Raw genomic sequence first — 18,036 nt, forward strand, 5'->3', positions numbered from 1 at the left:
TGTACACTTTTCTATGTTGTATATGTCAATAAAAGTGCTTAAAAATTTTTAAGTAGTTTAAAAGCAAACTGCCTTGCAAAAATTGGACAAAAATAGGGTTAAGGTTTAAACACGGTAAAAGCAAGGTTTTAGATTAGTTAAAACTGAATCCCATATAAAGTGAACAACTACAGGTACTTCAAGTAACAACTCAATTCCAAGCATTTTCTCCAATGTCACACACACAAAAATATGAGTTGGTCCAGACATGTAAACACAGCAGACATATCAAAGTATACCATGATGCACAGATTTCTTTTCTTTCATTAATTTCACTTACTTCAAGTAATGGAATATGATCATATGGCTGTAATTCAGATTCATAAATTTTGAGTTTTTTAAAATCCAAAATAACTTCCTTATGCAAAGTGACAATGCAAACAAAAAATTTCTTTACAACATGATTGAAGAAACTTTTCTGGATTAAAGATTTTATCAGTGGCATTTTTCATCTTGTATTTCTACAAGTAAAATTTTTACAAATTAACTTTCCCATGCCTATTCTCCATCTTAGTTTTTCCCACATTAAAACAAATTATTCCCCTCATATATTTTTAGCATTTACATTAAATCATTAGGAGCCAAATAAAACCATAAACTTAAACAGATTTTAAAGTTCTAATGAAAGGATCATGAGAGTAGAGCTATTGTCCTCAAACACTTTGTAGAAAAAAAATCTTTGGAATATACGGCATATTTTAAAGGAAAAACAAAGACCAATTTAAAGAGTAGTAACCATTTTTCCCCAATTATCTGAAATGACTCAATAGGGCAATGTACATGTTTTCTTCAGTTGAACTTCAATAAGAAGACTGAATTGTTCTTATGAAAGTTCTAAAACAAGCATTGAAAACTTTAGTATTGAAAAGGTGGGACTACTTACAGGTGTGCGTACCTCTAAGAGGAGCTGTTGCCAGTGCATTTGCCAAGCCTTTAAAACAGCTTTTGCCCATTAAGTAATGGAAAAGGCTATGCTATTATCTACTAGAAATGCTGACATAAGATTCTACAGTTCCAGACATGCTTGTGGGGAAAATGTGTTGATCAAGGTAAACTCCCAATTTAAGGACATTTACAGAATAGTGAATCTCATGTACTCACTTGTCTTTCAGAAAGATGAGAAAGCTCAATAATCCTTGAGTCAAACACTTCAAAATACTAACAACTTAGTCATTATGTGATATATACGAATTAAAATATAAGAGAACGCAACAAGTTATCTGAACCTGAATGCAGAGAATAAATACTTTATTAACTGATTACAGTTGAAAGTCACAAACAAAAAAGGGGTATATTATTAAGGCAGAGCTGTGTGTGTGTGTGTGTGTGTGTGTGTGTGTGTGTGTGTGTGTGTGTGTGTGTGTGTGTGTGTGTGTACGTACAATTCCAAAGACTGTTACCTGTTTACATTTTAATTACCTCTGCATTTTCCTTTTACACATTCAGGCAGTGTGCTTTTTCTTCTCATTTAAAGAAACAAACCTTGGCCAACAGGATGACAACTTACAGGATCATGGATTGAGACAGTGACTAGTGTATCAAATACTTTCTGATAGTTTTCTCAGCATATTCTGTGTGTGGTGGTGTATTTATGTTTGTGTGGAAAATCTGACAATTGATCATTTTCTCTTTCCCAGCAAAACTAACACACAATTTTAAAAAATTATTTTAACAGTCTTAACTAAAATAAGCTTAGACTTCCAAGTCAGTCAAATGCTCAAAGCATATTATTTTCTGCCCTTTCCTGAACCCTCCAGTATGTTTTAAATAGCCTTTGCAATATGATCACATGGCTGTAATTCAGATCCATAAATTTTGAGTTTTTCAAAAATCCAAAATAACTTCCTTATGCAAAGTGACAATGCAAACAGCAATCCTACCTAGTGTAGAATAATTTTTCTTCTGTATAGTTCCCTTTTGTAAAAATGAACAACCACAAAAAAAAAAAAAATTTAGTCCCTCTGAAGCAGCACTCCAGCTCCATAATTCCACTTTTGAAGGAGAAGGCAGGGGCAAGTTTACATTATCCTGAAGACTGAATAAATGGCTTTATTTGGTATCCTCAAGAAGCTTCTCCTTCTGTAGGAGATGTAGGTGTTGTAGGAGAAACTGTAACTGGTTTTCGTGCAATTCTGTCTAGTTCTGCATGAACATCTGATAGGACAGGCTTCTGGCCTACATTGAAGGAAAAGGAACAAGATTAAGATATAAGTTAAAGTATCTTTTATACCAATGTCTCTTCATTTAAAAATTTCCAGCAGTTTCATTAACTTTACCTAGAATACTAAGTTATATAAATATCCTTCACTTAAAAATAAATTCTCTCATTTTAAATTGTGGGTCTGTTACCAAATGAAAGTCATAGTAGCATCCATCAGTTAATATCAGAAGGATTTATTTTTAGAAGGCACAGGACAGTAAGAACAGTAGAACACAAAATACTAACAAAATTTTGGAATCTGGAAAGATGATGAATGAGTGGTAACTAAATTAGCAGTCTTGAGCAAGTTTCTTCACCTTTCTACACTGGCAGTGGGAAAAACCAAGAAGCAATTCAATTTATAGCCAGAAACCTGTAAAAGCTTCAAAAAATAACAGTTGCAGATATTTGTGAGAAGGATGGCAAGATGGTGGGATTCAGAAAAGAGAATGGGTTAAAAAGTATTTAAACAGTAGTTACACAAGCAACAAAAGAAAAAGCAAACTGTCAAAATTCAAAACTTTTGTGCTTCAAAGAAGCACAAGGACAAACCAACCATCAAGAAAGTGAAGGACAAGCAACACAATGGGAGAAAACACTTGCAAATCCTACAACTGATAGAAGCCAAGTGAACAAAATATATAAAGAACACTAAAACTCACCAATAGAAAGACAAATAACCCAATTTAAAAATGGGCAAAGGATATGAATAGACATTTCTCTAAAGAAGATACATAAATGGTCAATGAACACATGAAAGATGCTTAACATCATTAGCCATCAGGGAAAGGCAAATCAAATCACACTGAGATATGACCTCTCAGCCACTAGGATGGCTTCAATCACAAAGATGGATATTAACAAATGCTGGAGAGGACGCAGAGCAATTGGCATCTCATACCCCGCTGCTGGGAATGTAAATGGTACAGCATTTTAGCATTTTAGGAAACACTTTGGCAGTTTCTCAAAAACTTAGTAAAGTCACCACATGACCCATCAAATTCTACCCCTAGGCATATACCCAAGAGAAATGAAAACATATATGCACAAAATAAATTTTCAAAGCAGTGTTACTAAAAGCCAAAAAAGTAGAAACAATCTAAATGTCCATCAGCAGATGAATGGATAAATAAAATGTGGTATATCCATACAATGGACTTGAGCAGTAAAAATAAATGAATCATTTATACATGCTACAATATGGATGTACCTTGAAAACATTGTTAAAGAAGGCATATACTGTTTGATTCTATTTACATGAAATCTCTAGAAAGGCAAATCCATGGAGAGAGAGAGAGAGAGAGCAGAGCAGCAGTTACCTAGGAGTGTGGGATTTGGGGAGGGAAGGAATAACTGCTCAGAGCAGAGGTTTCTTTCTGGGGAGATGAAAGTATTCTAAAATTACATTATGGTGACAGTTTGCATAACTCTGTAAGTCTATTAAAATTATTGAATTGCATGTGTTAAATGAGTGAACTTCATGGTATGTAAATCATATATCCGTAAAAGTTTTTTTTTTTTTAAAGCTCTAGGTAATTGTACCTGACTTTTTGGCAGACGGTGGTAAACCACCGCTTCCAGCTCCAGCCCCACCTCCAGGGCTACCACCACCAACACCGGGGCCTCCTGGAGAACCAGTCTTTTTACTCAGCAGACTATTGAAGAAATTTGCCAGGACACCTTCACTTGTAGCTCCAACTATTGAAAAACAAAACAAAAAACTTTTACTCAAAACATTAGTTATTATTTATTTTATTAAAACATTATTATTATAGTAATCACACACAGAAAACAAATAACAGACTTAAAATCTAAGACCTGTATTTCCCAACTCCAAGTCTACTTAGATCTTTTGAGGCTGGGTAACTTCTCTAATCTACTTATGCATAAAATATAGCTAACCTTTAAGAGGGTAAGACAATTATTAAAAAATTAAGATGGTATTTTTAAAGGGCCAAAAGCATTTAAAACAGACCTAAGACACTAACATATCTCCCTTTCGAAAGGGGTTCTTCAAAAATATAATTGTTAAGAAATACTTGTCTCAAGTATTACAAATGCCACCTACCCTGTATGAATACCAGTAGAAGTTTCAGGAGATAAATGGACAAAGGATAGCAATAAACAATTCACAGAAAAGAAATACCAACAGAAAGGAAATGGTAGGGAAAACTCTTATCAGTTCGTGTTTAAAGAATGCCAATTGGGTTATGTATGGCAAAAAAGGCACCCTCAATGCTGATGACATGTCAACTGAATAAGTCATATGAAAAACACTATCAAAAGGCATAAAAATGTACCATCTCTGACCTACTAATCCCACTTGAGGCAATTATTCCTACCAAAATAACTATTACGTATATAGTTTTTCTTTATATTAATTGCCAATAACCTATTATAGTAAAAATATGAATTTCTTCAATGACCTAGCATAGGAGAATGATTAAATACAACACAGAGCTTTCATGAAGCTTACACATCATAGATATATTAAAACTAGACTGGAAAACGATTCACAGTCGGATTAGAAGCTATTGCACCAAAATGAAAATAGCTATAGTAAAAGGTAGTAGATATCTTTCTATTGTATAACGTATTGTGTTTTTTCCTCCAAAAGAGAAACGCACCTTTCATGTTTGGATCCATTTTTTTTGACCCAGCAGGGATGGGTGACACACTGGCAACATTGGATGACACAGACCTATTTGGTGTTCGCGGAGAGCCTCCTGGGACTCTTGGTGAGGCATCCTACATTGCAATAGGAAAGCCGTAATTATAAAAACCGAAAACGTTCAATTTCACAAGTTATTATAAAAAGAAATTGCTTTGCAACTGTCCCTCATCTGTTCCACTGGTACTTTTACACTGGGAGCCGCTGGCACAAATGGTTAGCAATTTGTGTCATTATTAGAAAATACTTGAGACCCATCACATTTTAGAACACTGATTTTCCCTTCAATGGAAAAGAACATGCTGAATTGAAGACTGCAGTGTGATTACTACTGTAAGCTCGGGAGTCAGATATGGGCTCCAATCTAGACCTGCATCCTCCTAGCTGTACAACGTCCTCCAGAGTCTCCATTTTCTCATCTGCTAAATGGAGCTATAAACAGTATCCATCTCATAGGGCTTTTGTGAGGATTTACAAAGAACACGTGTAAAACATTCAGCAAAGTAACTGACACACAACAAATACTAAAAAATAGATCTTTAAAGTTTAAATATTCTAAAAGGGAGTGAAGTTTCTCTCTTAAAATCTCACAAATCCCAGAAGAATTCTTGTCAAGCTTAAATCAAAGCACATCCATAGGACATGTATATGATCAAGGAAAAGAACTAAAATAATATGCACTGCTTTTTAATAACTGTGTCAAAATCTGTAATACTGACCACAGGCCTTCCAGCGGCAGTTGGTGGCTGCTTTGCTAAAAGGGACTGAAAAACACAAGATAATTTCAGGTTAGACATTCACAGTATATATTACTGTGTTTTTAAAGAAAATAAATACAAGTATACCCATTAACCATACTAAGTCTGCTTCTGATGTAATTTCATACCTGCAGCTTCATAAGAAACACTTGGTCATCTTCTGCCATAATTTCCTTCTCATGCACAAACTGAAATGAGCAATGCATAAATAAGCAAATATATTATGCTAAAACCATTAATAACTTACTCTCTAGATTAAGCTAATTAAAAAAAAATTCCAAGAATAGGAACATTACTTAGGCTATATTTATATGCACTGACTGTTCTATGAGAAGTCCCTACAGCAGACTTACCCAACAACTATCTGCAATAATATAAATGTTCTGCAATATGGTAGCCATCAACCACCTGTCATTACTGAGCCCGTGAAATTCAGCTAGTGTGACTAAGCAACTGAAATTTTAATTTTACTTAGTTGTATTTAATTTAGATTTAAAAGCTGTATGTGGATAGTAGTTACTGTATTGGATAGCACAACCTCTGAACTACAGGCATATTAATCATGCTTATAAAGTCGGCTAACAACAGTGAGGTGTTTTGAATGGGCCAATATCCCACTGGAGGGAAAAGCAACCTGCCCCTGGTTTCCTGAAATAAAAATCTAATGGCCCTCCTACTTGCTGAAAGAGTTGGAAAAAGGAGCTGCAAATGTCTCCTGTTTCTACTATTTCTGTACAATGCTCACCACGGTCTATTTTCCACCCAGTAGCTAAAGGATCCTTTTCAAAGGTTAAATCAGATTACATCACTCCTCTGCTCAAAGTCCCTTCCAATCAATCCCACTCAGAATGAAATCCAAAGTCCTGCCTGCAGCCTAATGATGAGGCCCCACCAGATCTTAACTCTGCGTTTCATCTCCTCCCACTCTGGCTGGCTTTCCTCATGGCTTTTTTCCAGCCTCTCAGGTCCCCTCCATCACTCCTGCCCCAGAGCACGTGCACTTTTTCTGCCCTCAACATTCTCCCCTCTCATCAGAGGCATTCCCGAACCTTTCCTAAAACAGCCTCCCTCCCCGCCCAGTCCTCTCACTCAGCTCCCCTCACTGGCTTTATTTCCACAGCACTTATCACCACTTGAGGATGGCCTACGTAATGAAATACTATCGCATCACCTCCTATTTAGCACCTAGTGTCTTAACTGTGGATCAGTAAATCTTTGTGGAATGAATAAAAAACTTACAGAACAAAGAGAGAATGAGAAAAACTGCTGCTTTGGGGGGAGATGTGTGCATTTCTTGTAACAGACATCCAAACCAAACACCACACCAACTGATTTTTCATTTGACATTACTTTTCTTATTTCTAATTACCCACAAACAGAAGACAGATGCTCAATGTAAATGTTTGGATTCTTAAGTAAGAATCTTCTTACATGTTCAGTCAAAATTATTTTTTCCTGAAAGATGTCCACTTAAAAGCCATTGAGAAGTACTATACATAAACACTCACTTGTATACAACTTGTCAGAAACATGTATAATAACATCTAATCATAGAACCTCATATGCCACTTAACATGAAATCAAGACTTTGTAAGAGTATCTTCTGGAACCTGATTTTAGTAGTCATAAGAATGACATATAACTGTCAAGACAAGAATTGTATATACGAAACGGGAAGTTCCTGGAGAGCTGTGGGCTTGCATGAGTAACTAATGACTGGGAGAAGAGCCAATAGATTGACTCAATAGATGGAGGCTGACAAAATTAGATTTTCTTGGCTTTTGGCTGAGCTCCAGGTTGGAAAGTTCGCAGCTTCTACCTATTCAAACTGTTCAAGTCCACATATTCATTCATGTTAATCCATGACTTCCACTAGAACACAGTATCTGCACTAATATATTTCTGCACCAACATTTGCTAATATAAACATGCCAAAGGTTAAGTAAAGATTGAGTAACCAAATACCTGATTTATATTTTGATAAAACAGATTTTAAATTGAACATCAGAAATACATAAATTACAATTAGAATCACAGAACCCAAGAAGGGACTAACAGCTATCAAAGGGACTGGGGAGAATGGGAGGGTAGGGAGGGATAAGGGCGGGGAAGAAGAAAGGGAGTATTATGATTAGCATGTATAATGTGGGGGGTAGGGGAAAGGGGAGGGCTGTGCAACACAGAGAAGACAAGTAGTGATTCTACAACATCTTACTATGCTGATGGACAGTGACAGTAATGGGGTTTGTAGGGGGCACCTGGTGAAGGGTAGAGCCTAGTAAACATAATGTTCCTCATGTAATTGTAGATTAATGATAACAACAACAAAAAATTACAATTAGAAACACCCTAAATACAAAAGGACCCCCTTACCTTGCTAACTACAATCTTAAAATTATGGACTTCCATTTCAGTTTAAAAGCCTAAATATTTAAGACTATATACTGGAACTGTTACCTTTCGGACGGGCGGCTTAGTTATAGTGTCTTCAAAATTATCTTCCGCTTTTAATGTTTGAAAATTTTCATGCAATATTCCTATTTTCTTATCATTATCCCACCCTGCTGGACTGGAAAGAAACATATAGGATAAATTCTCAAGGATTTACATACTTGTTCTTTCATTCAATCCATGACCATATTAAGAGATCCTTCTTACGAAGTTAAATTTGACAATTAGGGAAAACCAATCAGCTTTTTTACTATAATGCTCAAGTTATGGTTTACTAACTTCTACATAAAATTATTATCAGTCATCCTGATCTTTAAAACATCATTAAAGTTTTTTTTGGGAGAGGATGGTTATCACTATTACCTCCCAGTTTAATCACATAACTTTTTCAAAGCATTTCTAGATTATACACTGAGTCCTTCATGTATCATAACCAATTAAGGAGTAAGCAGATACAATGACATATGTACCCAATAGTTTAGCTATAATAGTGAGGCCTTTCAAAAAGAGCTCAGGTCAGCAGTGAATCTAAAAGTCAGTGATAAATAAATCAAGGCAGGTTATAAATAAAACAATCCAGGAACACATTCTCACTTTCTCATCACAGAAAGGTCTATTATTGGTCTCACTTCAAAAACCAAAAATGATGACTCATCATCAAACCATAGCAACAAAACACAATAAAATATTGTGGAGCATACTTACATAAATACTGCATCTTTTTCCACAACAACAGCAGGAATCTTATAGGGAAATCCATATAGTTTCTGGATGATGTATTTATACACTAAATCTATATTTTTGTTTTCTTTTACTGAAGTATAAATAAGAGCCGCACCATCTGAATGATACCATTAAAGAAATTTTTGGACAAATTCCATGAGCAAGTACCATAAAATTCTGTGCTCTCAGCTTAACATTCACATGTATACTAGTTTCAAAAATAACTTCCCAAGATATATTGTAAGGTAATCAAGAATTTCAAAAATATAAAATACTTTCATACAGGTTAAAATGCAAATAAAACAATCTTTACATAATTGATGTAACTTAGGAGGGCAAAAGATTAAGCCAAAAAATAAAGGTAAATTTAGTAATACTGATAATTACTACCTCTGTATTAAGGCGATGTGTTCTTAACCTTCTTGAACTTCATGAAAGAGGGGTACAATTAATCAACAACTGTTTTGTTTGCCTTTTCAATATAAATGGTTTCAACTAGTGTCTCTTGTAATTTTTATGAGTCCCAGGAATTAGGATTTCAGGGACAATGCTCAAGAGATCAACCAAGGAGAGATGAACCTACAGGAACCTTTTAGGAATGAGCCAAGCAAGGCAAAGACAGATTCCACAGCCACCTGAGTAACAACTACACATGAAGATGTATTAAATAAAGCAGATCCTAACTTTGATTGTTTATCCAAACTGTACCAAAAGATCAAGAAAGGCCTGAGGAAAAGGGGGCAGTGTGACTACTACAGAAGATGTGGCAAGGGGGCAGTGTGACTACTACAGAAGATGTGGCAGGGAGGCTGTCAGAAATTCCATGACCATTGTTAAGGACCACACTCTGGCACTGGCCATTGTGTCCCTACAAAGATGGTGACTTAAGCCAAGTGCAAATGCTGAGAACGGTCCAACTTCTGAACTGGAACACTTATATTTTAGGATGTGAAGAGCACAATGGAGGATATTATAAACCAAAAAGTGGTACTGCTGATACAACCCAACTTGTCACATGCCTTGGCAGTAACTATCATTGTAAACTTAATAAAAGCTTTATTGTGGAAACTTTCCACTTACGATTCTAAAGCTGAAAAATTTGCATTGCAATTAATTTTTTTTAATTTAAAAATAAAGATGAGAGGAGGATTAAAGATGGCAGCATGAGAGGTGAGACACAGGCTTCCTCCTAAAACCGCATATAATACAAAAATATAATTAATACAACTAATCCTGGAAGAGCAACAGGAAAGAGGACTGTACCAGATTGCATACACCTGGAGAAAAGAGCAGACCTCACAGAACAGGGTAACATACCAAAGCTGTGGCCTGGTGGGACCCAAGTCTTTCTGCAACCCCAGCTCACCAGCGGGAGGAAGAGAAATGGAGTGGGGAGAGAGTGGAGGCCTGGGAACTGCTGAATACCTAACTCCGGAGATTTGCTCTGGGAGCACAAACCTACATTTCATAGTGCTTGCATGGTACTCTCATGATTAGGGGGTTGGAAAGCTAAGACAGGCAGAATTCCTGGAGAGACTGAGATTCCAGTCGCTTGTGGAAAGCAGGGATCCATATCTGGCTGCTCTGGGACAAAAGACAGGCAGGCAGTCTGAGAGACTTCCTAAAAAGGAAGACCTTAGCAAGAGGGCTGCTAAAGAGGCAAGGATTGCACAGACCTTACTGCTCAAGAGAAAGGACAGGCAGACAAAATTGTCCAGATGCACTCTGCCCAGCAGGTTGGCAGTTTTCATGATCTTCAGGTGCTCCAGTTACATGGCTGGCTACACAGCTCCAAGGATGCCTTCCATGATACACAGCCCATTGCGCCTTTCTCCCGGCCAGCCCCACCTGGTTCACAAACTGGCAAACCCTACCCTGGCGTTAGGCCAGTCAGAGGGAAGATCTGTCTACAGCAACTACAAATGGAAAGCATAGAGGATTATACCTGTGTGCTCGGCCCACCAGTTCAGGCAGTGGAGACAGGCCTAGCAGCGGGGAAGCAGGAAACAGCTCTTTCCTCCCCGGAGGCACCAATACTGCTCCCCTGTGACCCCCAACATTGATTCAGGGGCTGAGCAGCTGCAGAGTAGAGCTTCTGGACACTAGAGGGCGCCATTTACAAATCTAAAATGCCAAAGGAACCTGGTACAGAGTAAAATTATTAATACAACTCATGAGAAAGATTTAAATGACATCGATGTCATGAATCTTCCTGAGAGTTCAAAATAAAAATCATTAACATTCTCATGGAGGTACAGAAAGATATTCAAGAACTCAGGAATGAATTCTGGTCGGAGATCCAATCGTTGAACAGCACAATGGAGGGTATTAAAAGCAGATGAGATACAGTGGAGGAGACGATAAATGAAATGGAAACTAGAGAAGAGGAATACAAAAAAGCTGAGGTACAGAGAGAAAAAAGGATCTCTAAGAATGAAAGAATATTGAGAGAACTGTGTGACCAATCCAAATGGAACAATATTCGCATTATAGGGGTACCAGAAGAAGAAGAGAGAGAAAAAGGGATAAAAAGTGTCACTGAGGAGGTAACTGCTGAAAACTTCCCCAATCTGGGGAAGGACATAGTCTCTCAGGCCATGAAGATGCACAGATCTCCCAACACAAGCGAACCAAGGAAGACAACACCAAGACATACTGTAATTAAAATGGAAAAGATCAAGGATAAGGACAGACTATTAAAAGCAGTCAGAGAGAGAAATAAGATCACATACAAAGGAAAGCCCATCAGGCTACCATCAAACTTCTCAGCACAACCCTTACAGGCCAGAAGGGAGTGGCATGACGTATTTAATGCAATGAAGCAGAAGGGCCTCAAACAAAGATTACTTTATCCGGAAAGATTAACATTTAAATTTGAAGGAGGGATTAAACAATTTCCAGATAAGCAAAAGCTGAGAGAATTTACCTCCCGCAAACCATCTCTACAGTGTATTTTGGAGGGACAGCTATAGATGGAAGTGTTCCTAAGATTTAATAGCTGTCACCAGAGGTAAGAAAACCACAATAAAGAAAGTAGAACAGCTAATTACTAAGCAAATGCAAAATTAACTATCCTCAAAGTCAATCAAGGAATAGACAGAGTACAGAATATGATACCTAATATATAAAGAATGGAGGAGGAAGAAAAAAGAGGAAAAAACAACCTTTAGATTGTGTTTGTAATAGCATATTAAGTGAGTTAAGTTAGACTCTTAGATAGTAAGGAAGTTAACCTTGAACCTTTGATAACCATGAATCTAAAGTCTGCAATGGCAATAAGTACATACCTGTCGATAATCACCCTAAATGTAAAAGGACTGAATGCACCAATCAAAAGACACAGAGTAATAGAATGGATAAAACTAGAATAAATAGTTCTAAAATTCTTATGGAACCACAAAAGACCCCAAATAGCCAAAGTAATCCTGAGAAGGAAGAATAAAGTGGGGAGGAATATGCTCCCCGACTTCAAGCTCTACTATGAAGCCACAGTAATCACGATAATTTGGTACTGGAACAAGAACAGACCCTTAGACCAAGGGAACAGGTTATCACCATTGTGGAAAGCAATATGGAGGTTCCTCAAAAACTAAAATAAAAATACCATTTGACCCAGGAATCCCACTCCTTGGAATTTACCCAAAGAATACAACTGCTCAGATTCAAAAACACATATGCACCCCTATGTTTATCACAGCACTTTTTACAATAGCCAAGATATGGAAGCAACCTAAGTGTCCAGCAGTAGATGAATGGATAAAGAAGATGTGGTACACATATACAATGGAATCCTATTCAGCCATAAGAAAGAAACAAATTCTACCATTTGCAACAACATGGATGGAGCTGGAGGCTATCATGCTCAGTGAAATAAGCCAGGCAGAGAAACACAAGTGCCAAATGATTTCCCTCATTTGCAAAACTGAAGGAACAGCAGCAGACTCAGAGACTCTTAAGAATGAACTAGTGGTTAACAAAGGGGAGGGGTGTGAGAGGGTGGGGAGGGAGGGAGAAGGGGACTGAGGGGTATTATGTTTAGTACACATGGTGTGGGGGATCACGGGGAAAACAGTGTAGCACAGAGAAGGCACATAGTGAATCTGTGGCATCTTACTATCCTGATGGACAGTGCCTGCATTGTGGTATGGGTGGGGACTTGATAATATTGGTAAATGTAGTAACCACATTGTTTTGTCATGTGAAACCTTCATAAGAGTGTGTATCAATATTACCTTAATAAAAAATTAAAAATATATAAATAAAGATGATTTTGAATTGTTGCCCTCACTCAGTGACACACACCTCACTTGAGGTGACTTCTCACATTGTGCATTCTTTTAAAACTGATTGGCTCTACTCAAGGTCTATAATTATTGTGGACAGTCTCCTTTCTGATGACATTTCTATATGTGTACACTTTCAAGTATAGCATTAAGTAAATGTTTAGAGAGGCTGCTTGTTCTCAAATTTCCTAATCATCCAAGATAACAAAAGGCTTTAGACATCTACTTCAATTACTTCCACCTTCTGTTTTCTTTTTCAAGACCCTTATGTAAACAAATGCGCTTTAATTTAACCCAATTCAACCATTATGTGACAGGAGAAAAGAAACGGCCTTGGAGATGACAAAGGAGAAAGGGAAACTGCTGGTCAGCTGATCTTACTCATTACAAAAAGCCTTGTAAGTTATCCTTAAAGTTCTATTGATGAAAATGAAAAACTACACACACTATAAACGTGTATATATTACTTCTTATCCCTATGTACTCTTAATACCATTTCTTCACTTTTCAGACCAAAAAGCTTTGGGTAGGGAATATAACTGCAAAATATCTGACCCAAGAGGGGTGGGTGAGAACTGCACTCAAACTGTGATGAAGTGTTCTACAGAAAATTCTCTTAAAAGCATTCACTTACAACCCTTATTCTATCCTCTTAGTTGTAAAGGTTATTTATTCATTGGCTCACCTAATCCTTGAAACTTAGACAAAATTCCTTATGATAGGTTTTCTAGCCTTGTGATCATCAAAATCACCCAGACAGCTTTTTACAAGCATAGATTCTCCAGCTTCACTTTTGTATGTTCCAATTCAGTAAGTCTTACGTGGGCATAGCCAGATATCAAGACCACTGCATTAGACTATGTGTGGAGATGATAACAGACTAAACGTGTTAAAAGTGAGAGCTCACAAATTTAAATATTGATCTTGCCCCATTGCCCTCCCCCAATAAGTGAGTACCACTTTTTGATCAGAATGCTCACAATGCCAACTCATTAGAATTTTCCACGTTAAGACTGACAAATTATTTTTTCTTAAGCATAATATCTTAAAGACAGCAAATCAAAGTTACATACTTTAATACTTGCTTTTGTATTTCAAAATGCCCGAATATAAACGATTTGGAAATAAAAATGAAATTTCCAACCAGAGGTAGGAGAGCAGTTTATGGAATTTCTGAAATTCATCATAATTCCTTTATGTTAAAAAAAAACAAATGACCAAAAAAACAGTAAAGCACGTTGCACCAATCAATGTATTAAAAGGATACACTGTAAACAAAACTTTCGAATATGTGACTGAATAAAATCAAAATGTTCATCTCTGTAGTCATGTTCTTTCTCCAATACACTAATGGCATCACACTGTTAAAATAATTTTAAAAACAGTAATAATACAACATTACCTTTAAATAATCAAAATTAAATATAATGAATTAAACAATTCCATTTTGGGTGAGGGAATATCACAAAACCACCTCCATGAATGTCACTCTTATCCGTATACAGACTTTAAGTTGGTGTGTTAAGATTAACGAGTAATTTCATTTTTTTAAAAAGCACTGACTTCTACATTATACTGAATGAGGTGAGAACACAAAAGAGAAAGTTTTAGTACACGAAAGGAATGAAGGTGAATTGATGAATAAATCCCATACCCTCCTTCAATTACACATACAAATTTTCTATGTTACAAAAAAATTAACAATTTTAGATCTCAAAGTGTTTATATGATGTCACTTTCTTAACTCTTCCATGACTTACCAGCAGTAAAGACATACTACTTAGGACCAGATGGGAAGATGATGAACCTGAACTGTAGACTACTTTAAAGGCAATTTGATTTTATTATAATGCATATATAGTGACCAAACTAAATGAAGATAATCTTGATAAAAGCAACCCTATCAGAACCTTGTCAATGAATACATAAAAGCCATTGATTGCATACCAGCTTTACATAATGAGTACCGATAAGTGTTGAAAAGTCTACTTTAAGCATATAATCTTCTAATTCTAGGATATTACTACATCAAAATTTAAAGTGGAAAAACGCTTTTATAAAAATTAATAATTATTCTTACCTGTAATAATTTCTATTAAACTATCTAATAAAGTCTAATTGGAATTGGACTTCTATTAATGAAGTCTAATTGGAATAATTTCTATTAAACTATCTAATGAGGTCTAATTGGAATTGGAAAAATGAAATTCAATCACAAATAGGGTATTTGGAGTAACATTTCTTTCCTGTAAAAAAGAGACTATGATTAAGATTACAAACCAACATGCAAATACCATCCAATATTATTCTGTTTGTTAAGCAAAATTATCTAGGAAACCTAATGTTTCAACTCCAAAAGAGCCTGGGAAATAAAACAGTTGTTCATCCTTAGTTAGTAGCAGAATCTGTAGGAAGCAAACTAACCTTTGTGCAAACTACTAGTACTGGAATGCCCAAGTTATGTGTAAGAGTATCCGCACCCAGAGGTAAAACCACACTGTCATCTTTGTCTTCTTGTGACACAGTATTTCTTCTCTGAGGAGAAGCTGGGAAATCTTCTCCTGGCTCTACATATTCTTGGAAGTCTCTAGTCACTGAAAATCAAAGTAAATAATTTAACACATAGTTTAGAAATTGCTTTATTTCAGTGGTGGCTTTTTCTGCCATAATCTAAATATGTACTTTACTAGAGTTTTTACTTAGGTCTTATATTAGAGATGAAAAAAAAAAGGTTTAAGAACTCTATTTCAAAGACAGGAAGTACTGTCAGTCTGTGCAAATTACTCTGGGCAACTCACAAACTAGCTTTGTTTCTCCACCTTCACTAATTCACGTAGGGCACTTAAAGGATAAAAGAAAAATGTGTGTGTGTGTGTGTGTGTGTGTGGCAGGGCAGGGGGCAATTCCACTATTTGAAAGACTGTCTTAGATGACTTTCTAATATTAATTTCCTTTCTCTAAAACCTTTACTCAGATCTTTTTACTGAGTTGCAATCTTGGGGCATATTCATTCTGTAACCCCGGTAAGAATTAATTACCAATCAAATTTTTAGAACTCATTTCCAAGACTATCAAAATCTCCACTTAAAAAACTTAATGTAAATGTGTCAAGAGCCTTAACAATGTATACTTTGACTCAGTAATTATTCTTTGTGGAATTCTCAAGGAAACAAGCAATAAATGTGTGTGCATGTGCACACACAGACACAGAGTCCTATATAAGATGGAGTTTCATGTTTAAGAACAAAATAACAAGTCTGGAAACAAATTATCCACAGCATAGCATTAAAGCAGCACATGAAGAAATATTATACAGAGCCCTGAAGAAAGAAAACTGTCTCAAATTTACATGGGGTCAGGGAAGAGGGAATCTTGACAGTAGAGCACAATGCCTCCAGGAACACAGGGGCGTGCATTATACCTTTAACAGCTCTGGTAGCTACTACCCTTCAAATCAGTGGCTGAAATCTAACAGTGGTTCTCAAGTTTTAGCATCCACCAGTTTCTGATTCAGCGGTCTTGGGAGGGGCCTAAGAATGTGTTTCTGACAAGCTCCCAGCTGTACTGACATTGATGCCACTGGTCCTGGGATCACACATCAAGAACCACTGCTAAACTATAAATTTAGAGGGAAAAAAACCCCACAGGCAATGACAAACAGGAAAGAAAGGTATAAATTAAAAGCAGTTAGACATCTTTTTCAATGACTTAGGCAAACATTCTCTTAAGTTTTTACTGTTTCCTTGCATATAAATTCCAGTGAACTTTCAATTTTCCTTTAAAAGTTATAATTAGCTAACAATAACAAAGAAAAGCAGCATTTCATCTGTATATTTTCCTATGCAAAGTACAATACTGGCAAATGAACTGGTCTCAGTGACATTAAGAACTGTAACAACTGGCTCACAACCTGTTAGAAATGACCCATATTGTTTATGTAATTTCCATGAAAATTTCCAATTTATAAGGGCACAAAATATATCAAGTACTTTGTAAAATAAAAAAACAGCTTAACATATTTATATTTGTGTGGTTAACATCTTTTTGGACATATTTCATTTTGACAAGGTTGATACGATTGCTCTACTTACTAAGAAATGAAAACTGCTAAAAATGAGCAGCTGAAGAAAGATTCAAGGTTTTTCATCCTGAAAAACTATTTTCTAAACTGAACATATACAGCCTTTTGACAAAGGAGAAAAAGCATCTGTACTACAGAATCTGCCATTATACAGATGTACATATATGTGTGTATTTCCAATTTAAAACAGTATTAAAACCTAGCGTATCACTCAAACTGAATTTCAGAAACTTTTGGTTCCTTCATTAAACCTTATTCAAAGCCAAAAATTCCTAATAATTATGATAGTCAAACTAGGACATTTTGTATTAGAAATCTTTTATATTTCCAGACTACTCACACTTCTGTTCCATTTCTTTCATTTCTTCAGGCAGAATTTTCAATTTGTCAATATGTTCTCTCACAACACTTGCCCATTTCTGTAAAGAATCCAATGCAGTCCAAGGCTTCGACATGTCAACAACCAGCATAACCAGAGTATCTTTCAGAGAAATGGCATCCAGTGAAAATTTCAGGAGGCCTTTGTGATACAGGTCCCCATCTAAGATCCATACGTTACATCTTGTTTGATCTATAACAGACAAAAGGAAGTTACCAAGGCAACAGAATGAGTTATTTCATCATCCAACCTCCAATACTACTTGGGATTTTAGGACATCTCCACAGGATGTACCTCCTTTGACAAGGTTCAACTACTTAGGTTACATCTACCAGTTTACTAAATGTTTAATGAATACTCAGGAAAATTATTTAACTGCCCACATGAAACACCAGCACGCTCTATTTCTCAATCCACAAATCACAGACTAAATAACATATTTCTATTTTTA

At 36.1% G+C, this 18,036-nt stretch overlaps 1 protein-coding gene across 1 annotated transcript in view; it reads right to left on the reverse strand.

The window, feature by feature from the left end:
* Window positions 1-275: 275 nt before the first annotated feature.
* The window catches only part of DYNC1LI1 (dynein cytoplasmic 1 light intermediate chain 1), a 52,565-nt gene continuing 34,804 nt past the window's right edge, over window positions 276-18,036 (reverse strand). Inside the window, exons 4-13 of the mRNA XM_037008636.2 lie at window positions 17,547-17,777; window positions 15,550-15,719; window positions 14,393-14,486; window positions 8,825-8,960; window positions 8,126-8,237; window positions 5,797-5,856; window positions 5,630-5,674; window positions 4,867-4,987; window positions 3,782-3,937; window positions 276-2,214 (exon numbers count right to left, since the gene is read on the reverse strand). Coding sequence (XP_036864531.1) covers window positions 2,102-2,214; window positions 3,782-3,937; window positions 4,867-4,987; window positions 5,630-5,674; window positions 5,797-5,856; window positions 8,126-8,237; window positions 8,825-8,960; window positions 14,393-14,486; window positions 15,550-15,719; window positions 17,547-17,777 — 1,238 coding nt within the window. The 3' untranslated portion in view covers window positions 276-2,101. The remainder of the gene's footprint in view (window positions 2,215-3,781; window positions 3,938-4,866; window positions 4,988-5,629; window positions 5,675-5,796; window positions 5,857-8,125; window positions 8,238-8,824; window positions 8,961-14,392; window positions 14,487-15,549; window positions 15,720-17,546; window positions 17,778-18,036) is intronic.

Source organism: Manis javanica, chromosome 15, assembly GCF_040802235.1.
Source record: "Manis javanica isolate MJ-LG chromosome 15, MJ_LKY, whole genome shotgun sequence".
NCBI lineage: Eukaryota > Metazoa > Chordata > Mammalia > Pholidota > Manidae > Manis > Manis javanica.